Raw genomic sequence first — 10,785 nt, 5'->3', positions numbered from 1 at the left:
CTAGCACACAGGAGATAAGGAGTTATACTAGTTTGGTAAAATTCTTACGTCCAGTTTCGGCAGGAGTTGTGTTCCTTGGATCAAGTGCACTAGGCTTACAACGGGGTGCTTGCAAGCAAGCGTTCGTGTGATGTGTAGGTGTATGTGTTGAATGCGAGAGAGGGAGAAAGAAGGTCCGATTCCCCTTATATAAGCCAGGGACCGGCAACAATGTTGAGAAATGGAGGGGGTCCCCGACCTCAGAGGTCGGGGGTTGTGGCGTGGTCAGGTCTTCCTTGCACCAAGAGGCCTCCTTGTCCTGTTTCCTTGGCTGGTCGTGGACTTTACACGCCTTGTACGATGGTTCCTATGCGGCGTGGGTTGCTTACGCACGGCTCAGCCTGCTTCGTGGCATGCTCCCATCCCGTTCGCCAACTTTGTGGCAGTGAATGGGACGGGTGGTGTTGCCATCGTCCGTACTGGTGACGAATGGGCAGGTCGTGATTAGTGGCCTGGACGGGCGCGCTGCTCGTCCCGACTTTCCCCGACCTCATTAGTGTGCTCACGGCCGCTCCTCACCGTAACGTCTATCGCTAGGTCCCACCTCGTCTGCGGGACCATACCGGGCCTAGCGCGGTGGCATGGCCTTGATCTTGACGAGTCTCCTTGATGGCAAAGGTGATGATGACGCCGGGGCACGTGGGCGCGTACGGCCGCTCGTGGCCTCATCCTGCATGCCGTCCTGGGCGGTCCGAAGGGTGTAGCCTCACCCTCGGACCCCCGGTTAAAGGTCGGCTCCCCTCGCCCAGTCATGTCTCTGACGTGAGGCGGTCAGGGGGGCCATGCCGTGCATTTAATGCCTCTCGTACAACACAGGTCTTCCTGAGTCAAGGAGTGAGGTGAGGCGTTGCGGGCCCATTGTAGGCTCCGCCCCCGAGCTAGCTGAGTCGGCGAGTCGTAACTCTTGTCTTCCAACCATGGGAGGTCGGGTGGTGGGCCGCAACATCGTCTAGGATTCTTCCAGGATGCTTCTAACTGTTGAACCTTTAGCTTTTTGGCGCCTGGTTGCTTTATCCCCTTTCCTGAGGGTACTTCTGGTACAGGTACCCGTCACACATGAAAGAAACACTCCTGCCTTTGATATTAGCAGAGATTTTAGGACTACGAGATAACACCACTACAAGAGTTATCCCCCCCTTCCGAAAAAAGTATACGAGTTGCTATTGCTATGTATTTCATAATATTTATTTTTCTATGCACAAATTGTAGAGTTACTACAAGATAATTTAGAATACAACTTATTGTATATCAGTATCAATACATAAGCTCGCCTATTGACGGATACTAATTGTACTGGCTCTAATACCCTGGGACAGCCGCGTCCACGGACCGAATGTGTTCATGGGAAAATTGATCTTGCCTCGTGCCATATTCAGACCAAAGATATTGATTGACTTTTTTTTTCTTTGCACACGTCGGTCATTGGATGAGGGATGCGGTCCACGTTCATGCACGTACGTGGCTGCGACGATATATAGCAGCTCGGCAGACGGCGTACGCGTCGTCGTTTGCTAGCTGACACGCCCCCGGCCGCCGCCTTCTCGTCCTCCCCTCGGACGAGACGAGACGAAACCGCCTGCCGCCAGCCGAGATCATCCCTTGTCCCTGCTCGTAACAATCACACGCACCCATCGAATTAGGATGGATATAGATGTCTAGAAATTCGAATTATCTGAATTCGTATTCACTAAAAAGTTAATATGGATATCCGTATTCATATTAGTTTTTAATATGGATGTTAAATGGATACATCTGAATTCAATTTATAATATTTTTCTCCAATTCCAGATTCGTATTCGACAAAAATTAAAATATCTAACATTATCGGTATCCGCAAAGAATAAAGTACCCAATGAAACCATCTAAAATTTATTTATATTACTAAATACTAATTACAAATGATGTTAATTTTAATATTGCTAATAAAAAATATTTACACCACTCAAACTATTAAAAAATTGTCATATCTATATGACAAGTGACTAATTATGTTAACCTAATATTACAAGTGATATATAATGATAAAGTTTAAAGTTTAATTAATTTTAATATGACTAACCATATTAATTTTAAATACAGTGTATTATTTATTAAATGAATAAATTATATTTAACTTATTTTTATTATTAAATGATATATATTTACATAAATACTTATTTTATAATTATTTTGATATATTTAATTATTTATTAATAAATATATTATTTTTAATAAGATATCTATGCTCATAACTTACTCCCATGATTTTTTATCAATTATAAAACTATCGATAAAGTAAAAGTGGTGCTCATTATGACACTATGTTATATCGAGTAAATATCCGGATGCGAATTATTCATTTTGTATTCGTATTCGTATTAGAATTCAAATTAAATTATAGTAAATAGTACTATTCGAATTCGATTTTATGCATAGCTTATCCATCCCGAACGGAGCCGGTGCATGCGCGCGTGCCCGATTCTGACACGGCGGATCGACCACACCACACGCGCGGCAAGTGGGACGCGGCACGTACGCCGAGGGAGAGGCGCAAATCCAGCCACGAATCTTTCTTTGGTCAGGTTGGTTGCTTAGCATACACACAAGAGACAACACAGCTGTGGCCGCACCCGAAAAGCACGCCCACAAGGGGTCCGTTTCCATCGAAACTGTTCGATTCTTTTCCCTTCTGCCACCACCTTCGAACCAGCGCATCCCTGCCGTATTTTCCTTCCTCCCTCGCGAAGGCTCCAACTTCCCCTGCTCTCTCTGTCCCTCTGCAACTCCCTATCTCTGTCCTGCTCGGCGTCGTCGACCTCGATCTCCTCTTCAACAATCTCCATGGCAGGCAAAGCTGCAGACACCGGTAAGTAGCAGTCTCCCAGCCCCCAAGAAGCATTATTATCAGATACATATATACATGTAGAGAGAGAGGTGGAGTAGAAAGACCTGTTCCTCTTCCTCGCACACACCATGCAAATTAAATTCAAAGATCAATGGCTCGGCATGCTCTTCATTCGCGGCGCGAGTTTCGGCCTTGTAACCACCGCGCGCGCTCCTCTTTGTGTCTGCACCAGGGAGCCACGACGACGCCACCAAGGGCCAGTCCTCCTCGTCCACGGCGGACGTGTACAGCGGCGAGCTCACGCCGCTGCAGCGGCACGTCGCCTTCTTCGACCGCGACAAGGACGGCGTCATCTACCCATCCGAGACATACCAAGGTGCGTGAATCTGGTAGCAGCTCTGATATTTTCTGGAATCGAAAGTGAGGAAATGGGACTGATGATCGTGCTGCTGTTGCAGGGTTCCGCGCGATCGGCTGCGGGGTGGCGTTGTCTGCCGCCAGCGCCGTCTTCATCAACGCCGGACTTGGGCCCAGCACCAAACCGGTAATCATTTCAACACACTGCTCGTGTGTTTCTCTCTGTGTGTTATTTGCTACTCTCTGTCGTCTGTCTGGTGTCTGCCTGTGTCTCTGTGTGCTAAAGGCCAAAGCTTGTAGTGATTTTGTGTAGTTGATTTTCTGAATTCTGCGTCTCCAGTTCCGCCTATGAACTTCACTCAGTCGGTCAGTCCGCCTGACATTTTATCACTAAGATGAACAGAGCACAAATTCAGCACTATGCGCGTTAGGATTCAATGATTTCGCTCCAGCGGAATGATTATAGCGATTAGACTCCGTCCTTGGCTTTATAGCAATTTGCGATTCGGTTAGTAATAGTCTCGATGAAACAGCTCAACTGTTTTTGACAGAAAGCGTGAGAACGGAGTGATGCTGCTTCGTGTTTCTAGCTGGCCTCCATAGAAGTTTCAGCATAGCATGTGAAATACGTAATGGTTTAATGTTCAGTGTATTGCTTGTGAGCCCCATGGACTACATGACTTTGGAGGTTAAGGAGGCTCTTCTAGCGACAAAGAAGTTCATCACGGAATTATAATTAATTCTAAGCTAACTATATCTGCAGATGCCTAATATACTCTTCGAAACATTAGCGGAATATAGCTTCAGTAAGAACTGTAAACAGTGAAAGCATATGATCGGATAAGTACTGTACAAGAAAAAAAATCACTAACACATGAAGATAGATACACACATGCTCCAGCACGCATTACAACTAGATACTATTCTCTTGAAAAAAAAGCAAAAGAAAAGGCAGGCATAAAGCTACGGTCCATATGTTAAGGAATACATATAGACATACCACTAGTCGATCCCCTACCGCATTCCATTGTGAACACTCAACCAAGTAAAGCTTCCACCTTTTAATTTGGTTATCTTTTCGACATGTATATGGCTCTAAAGACGTGTCATTCATGCATAAGTGCGATTCGATCCAGGTGTTAAAGACTTGTGATGCCGACTCATTCCCGCGTTTTTTCTCATGTTGCTGCTGCAGGAGAACCAGAAGACTCCACCTTTTAAGTTTCCCATTTATGTGAAGAACATCCACAAGGGCAAGCACGGAAGCGATTCAGGCGTGTACGATGCCAATGGAAGGTACTTTTTTTCTTTAAAAAAACTTCCATCTGTTACCATCCGTGTGAAACCTTCAGATAGTTCATGCGCCCGCAGCCTAATGTCCAGCTCTGGTCAGTTGAGTTTCCATTGTACTTTGAGAAAATTCCGTATTTGACACCGGTAAAGTGAGAGCTTCCTTTTTTTGACCCTAGAAATTTTGAAATTCCCTATTAGACACTACCTTCAATTTTAGTTTCTTATTTGACACCTCCATCCAATCCGTTACCTACTTCTGTTAAGTTCAAATATGAACCTGGTTAAATGGACCAAAATACCCTCAATGGAAGCTACATCCAACAGGCACCGATTTATTTATTTTTTTAAATCAATCGCTTGTTCTCCCCACCATATCGAAACGACGGCTTTAAAGAAAAGGAGACAGCGGCAGCCTACGCTCGCGGCTCAATGGATGTTGACTCGGCGAGGGTGGCGCAAAGACAGCCGTGCCTCCCGGCGCGGAGGCAGTCACGGCTCCAGGTGCGGCGACGTATGCTTCTCCAGGTGCGGAGTGCGTGGATCAAGGGCTGGGGAGGCTGGGCACTGCCCAGGGGGAATGGCCGGATAGGGATGGGTCGTGACCGCGGACGGCGATGGCGCAGGCAACCTCGGTCAGCCAGCAGGCTGCGATGAGCCGATGACTTGCGAGAAGATGAAAATGGCGCTGGTGCTACACGACGCAGACTGCTGGGTTCCATCACGGCTAGCACCTTGGTGGCAGAATTGAACGAACGCAACACCAAATCAAGCATGCCATCGCCCAAATTGAGTTAGAAACACCAGAAACCAAGCCCACACATGGCTAGATCGAAGATTCAAGTCCGCCGTTGCATCACCACATTGCTAATCTCTTCCCAATCCCCCTATGATTCCTGAGCTGATCCCCAAAATCAGACCCAAGCCTCGCATCATCTCCTTGCAGATAGCTTTGTCATGCTAAGGGGCAAAATAGTATTTTCACTCTTCACTGCTAAAAACAGACGATAGTGTCGAATAGGGAATAAAAGTTAAACCTAGTGTCAAATAGAGAAGTTCAAAATTTATAGGACCAAGAAAGGAACTCTCATTTTACCGGTGTCAAAGGAATTTTCTGTTACTTTACTGGTCAGTAAAGACAAGGTAACACTGATCATTTATCTCACTAACAATAAAGTAGTAGCTAAGCGACATGCAAATCGGCAAAGAAGAGTAAGCAATAATAATAGTGCAACTTTTCTGATGTGAGATGGATGGATGCATTATCACTTCACATTAGAAGCAACAAAAGTCTAAAAGGAACGTACAGCTGGGGATGAAGGGTTATATGTGTCGTTTCCGCTGTCTACACTCTAAAGCAACACTCATCAACTACTGCAACAGTTCAGTATGAATATCGAAATAGAATGCATGGCAGAAAATGAAAGATAACAATGGCAAGAGGTGGATGCTGCATTAGTTAACTGAATCAGGAGCCAAACGAGTTGAAACGATTATTCCCATGATGACAGGTTAGCTAACAATTAGCATATGGATTAGTCAATTTTAATAAGTGTGCAAGATGAAGTAGTGAGAGGCTGAGAGCCAAATACGTACTGGCAAAAGAAACGTTACAACTATGGGTTGCAGCAACACCTAAGTCTAGAAAAAGTGAGGGTGTTCTATCTATCAGATGGGGTTGCCCTACTGAATAATCGCAGGAACTAGGGTCCCAGAACTAGTTGATCAGCTTCTCCCAGCATATCTGAACCACCTGTGATATGATCTTGACGTTGGAATGACAAAGTGTCCAACTTTTATTAAAGAAATTAAAGTGTAGGAAAACGCTAATGCAAATATTGAATGAGAAGTCGGATGCCTTTGTTTTCACTGTAATTTTATCATATTCCATACCCATGTTTCTGTCAAGACGAATCTTGATGCAAATAGAACATGCATGGCCTGCCTTACTATCCTCTCTGGAATAGAACAAAGATCTCTCATAGTTATCTGCAGCCACAGAAAAACTTGTACAACAGCCTATCTAACCGATAGAATTATCTGCACAGTCAAAAAAAACTTTATACAAAGGAAGGCCTTTCCAATTCCATATACAATCTGTCACCATCCTTATGATCCCTCTCGGATAGGCCATGTGCCAGCAGCAGAAAAATCCAGTTTGGGTTAGTATAATTAATCACTTGTCATTGTACTTTACTCATGACCAGGTAACACTGATCACTCAGCTTCCTATAAAAAAAATGTGACGAGACACATGAGAATTGCCAGACACACTAGCTAGTGTTCCTTTTCTCCCTTATGTGAGATGGGATGAAGCTTAGAGGAAACGGTTGAGAATGAAGAGTTGGCTTTGCCTTTTCCACTGTTTAAAGCTACACTTAAAAACGACTATAGTTCATCAAAATATGTTTGAATATTATAAATAGAATCAGTCTATATCAGTACCTGAGAATGATCATGATGTAGGAAATATAAAGAAAAGGATACCAGGACATAGTGCAGATACTATTGAATTGGATGCCTTCGTTTTCACTGTAATTTACCATAAGATTATTAATTTGATTAGATAAGTCTTGCCTAAAAAATGCTAAGACAAGTCATGGTAAAAAAACCATGCCATGACATATCCTGCAAAAAAATAAATCTATCATTAACATTTACAAAAACTAACTCAATAGCATGAACTTTAATATCTAATGACATCATCTATGAAACTTGCAGATTTGTTCCTGAAAAGTTTGAGGAGATATTCAAGAAGCATGCCCACACCAAGCCTGATGCCCTCACGGGCAAAGAGCTGCAGGAGATGCTCCAAGCAAACAGGGAACCCAAAGACTTCAAAGGATGGTAAGTTCTCTTCAAGAGTAAGTAAAATATTGCGTGCATGAATTAGGTGATGCCCATTTGAGCCCAGCTTTTTTTTCGGCAAAATTATCGCAGGCTGGGTGGCTTGACGGAGTGGAAGGTGCTGTATTCCCTGTGCAAAGATAAAGATGGGTTTCTCCACAAGGATACTGTCAGGGCGGTCTATGATGGCAGCTTGTTTGAAAGGTTGGAGCAAGAGAGGAAGGCTAAGAAGGAATTTACGAAAAAGAAATGATAATAACATCACAAACACTCTTGTGACGAATTTGTAAATTATGGTGTGCGTGTGGATCGGTGAGTTATAATAACCATAGTTTCATTGGTTCTGTATGTTTATTTGTGAATTCATCTTTTCTGTAAGAAGAGCCTTTCATGTAAAGAAACTGCAAGTAATTGTGGGTTATGTTCAGTGAGATAATCCATAGTTGTAGCCTCTCATATTTTTCAATTCATGTTTGTTTTGTTTTGATGTTTTACAGTCATTAGAGAGGTACAAGGAAGTCATTGCTCGTTACAAATCATTATATTAACTTCTATTACCTCTCATCTTACACTAATACTTACGTTACTTAATATATGTTGTAAGTCAATAAGCAGACATGACGGTGCAATATCATTTTCACTCCCTTCTTTGTGTTTTACTTATCCAGTTCACCAGTTTTCCTGCTCCAAGGTTGTTAACCGGCTAGTAGAATTACACGTCGACTGAAAGGAAAATAAGATGCAGATACATTCTACTCCCGTCTTCTGCTCCATTGCTAGTTCTTCTGGGAGCTACTTAAGCAGCTCCCTTCAGTGAGGTGCACTCCCACAGTCACACATCTGCAGAAGAAGGAATAAGTGGTGGTGAACTGGTGATGGTGGGTCGGCAACGAATTGCCGGCAGCAGCAGCTCTCCTGCTTCTATGGATATTCAGCTGCAAGTTTACAATAACTATGTGATTCTATATATTTCCTTGTTTGTATGTTCTAGAAGAATTAAGGGGGAAAGTACTGCATAATGGTTTTCAGTGTTTTCTCAGTTTCAATTTTTATTGTGTTATGTAAGGTGATCATGTGGAGGCAAGCATTGATTTTGCTAACATTTGCTAACATGACTGCACTGGAAAGGCATGTTGAATTTTTTGACCAAGATAAGGATGGCATTATTACAGATTCAGAGATCTTTGAAGGTGATTGGTTAAAGTACTAGATTTTTACGATTATACAACAAATTTTAAAAAGCTTGTGCTAGCTAAATTTGAAAGATGAAGAGGGCTCAATTTAGTGCTTAAATCATAAGCACATGATATCGATTATGACCTTCATGTTTTTGATCATATATTTTTCTAGCAGCTTCTAGTTTCCTACAGATTCTGTGTTGATTTGTTTTTTCTGCTAGATTTTTCTTGTCGTAGTTAAAAATGACAAGATATTTTGCATTATCACTTGGCACAAAATTAGCATAAATTAACTAACTATATTTTCCACTATCCCCCCTCCTCCCTCATTCGTTTTTCACATACATTCCTATGCCATTCTTCTTATCTACGTTAGGTCCTTGTTATGGAAATTTTTCTTTCAAAATTATTGTTGAGAAAGTGTATTTTATTGACACATATGTTCCAAACAAACAGAAAATCAGATAAAGCATACTCTCTTCAGGCCATATGTAGCTACTTCTAGGTCTATTGCAAGTCAAATATTTTTTATCTTTGACTATAAATAGCAAAAAAATTGTAAAGATTAATAACATAAAAATGATGTTAGCATGTTCATCTTGAAACATAATGAATAACTTTTTCTATTTGAAATAAATTATTTTTAGAGATATTGTTGGTCAAGATAAAATTATTTAACTTAGTACAAACGTAAAATTAGCCATGTTCTAAGACAGAGGGAACATATCGTTAATAGTGTAATTACTGTGTAAATTTTTTTGTCATACTTTGAGAACTAACAACTTGGGTCGTAGGTAGGGGTGGCAAAGGACCCTCTAATTTAGCCTAGCAAATTTAAGCATCGTACTCAATGAGGGCCAGGACATAATATTATATGATTTTGAACTAAAATACATAGGGCTGAATTGGAATGTGAAGGAAGTATGAGAGCCATGATCCATTACCACCATTAGTTGTAGGATATGTTGCAATTGAATGTGATGCTGCATTTATTTGCCAGATCTTTAGCTGCATCCATTAGTGCCGGTGTTGCACTGGTGGAAAACGCTTTTTTAGTCCCGGTTGGATAGGACTATAGATCCCGAAAATTCAACTGGAACTAAATTTTCAAGATAAAGGGGGGTCCTTTACTATTGGGTCATTCACCTGGGACTAAGACCTCCTTTAGTCCCGGTTGGTCTTAAAACAGTTCAAAAAACATAAAAAAAGGCCGCGCACCGCCTGTGCCGGCCACCGCCCACTGCCTGCCACCGCTCACCCGCGCTAGCCCACAACTCACCCGCTCTAGCACGTTGCCGCTCGCCCACTGCCCGCCCGCCGCTCACCCGCACCACGCCCGCGCTGGCCCCACGGGAGAGGGAGGGGAGGGGGTGGCGATGGCGGGAGGGAGGGGGAGGGGGCGACGGGCAGTAATGTGAGAGCCAGGAGGGAGAGGATGAAGATAAGGTACGGTGGAGGCCGGGAGAGAAAAGAGATAAGAGAGAGGAGGAATATAAGGTGGAGGCCGGGAGAGAGGGGCGCGAGCGTGGAAACAGGTATTTTGTCCCGATTTGTGGCCAACTAGGACTAAAGAGGGGCTTTTAGTCCCGGTTAGTGTTTCCAACCGGGACAAAACGCTCCCTCTTCCCACTAGCTGTTACAACCGGGACTGGTGGGGGGAGGAAGGGGGTTTTAGTCCCAGTTGGTCTTTACAACTAGGACTAAAGCTCCCCCCGTCGGTAGCCTTCAGTGGCTCATTTTTGACCTAGGACTAAAGGCACTTTAGTCTCGAGTCCAAAGTCAACTGGAACAAAAGTTCCTGGATGAGAGGTCAGTTCTCTATTTAGTGTTGGTCCTATTGCAAGCCCTGTAAAGCGTGAATGAGTTTGATATGTTGATTCACACATAAGAAAACTGACTTTTTTCCTTTGACATTTTCAATTCAATGCAGGTTGAAGCACCACTGCCTCACTTATCAATATACATAGAGTCACTACCGGAAACAGTTCTTTTGCCGAGTGCCCCAGGCACTCGGCGAAGGCCCCGTTACACTCGGCAAATAGTTTGCCGAGTGTAACACTCGGCGAAGTATACTCGGCAAAGTTTTTCTCGGCAAACAGGCTGTTTACCGAGTGTCGATCGTCGGGCACTCGGCAAACCTTTTGCCGAGTGCCACAATACACTCGGCAAAACTAAACACTCGGCACAAAGACGTTAACGGTCTGTCACGGCGACGGAAGCTTTGCCGAGTGTCTGACGGCCGCCACTCGG

General features: G+C 43.5%; 1 protein-coding gene across 1 annotated transcript; it reads left to right on the top strand.

Moving 5' to 3' along the window:
- Positions 1 to 2,642: 2,642 nt before the first annotated feature.
- LOC117851420 (probable peroxygenase 4) lies at positions 2,643 to 7,823 on the top strand. Its single transcript, XM_034733239.2, has 6 exons — positions 2,643 to 2,884; positions 3,096 to 3,239; positions 3,322 to 3,407; positions 4,416 to 4,516; positions 7,232 to 7,357; positions 7,451 to 7,823. The coding sequence occupies exons 1-6, from the start codon at positions 2,860 to 2,862 to the stop codon at positions 7,608 to 7,610; spliced, it is 642 nt and encodes a 213-aa protein (XP_034589130.1). The 5' UTR covers positions 2,643 to 2,859; the 3' UTR covers positions 7,611 to 7,823.
- Positions 7,824 to 10,785: the final 2,962 nt, after the last annotated feature.

This window comes from Setaria viridis, chromosome 4 (genome assembly GCF_005286985.2).
Source record: "Setaria viridis chromosome 4, Setaria_viridis_v4.0, whole genome shotgun sequence".
NCBI lineage: Eukaryota > Viridiplantae > Streptophyta > Magnoliopsida > Poales > Poaceae > Setaria > Setaria viridis.
This window is presented reverse-complemented; position numbering and strand designations above follow the sequence as displayed.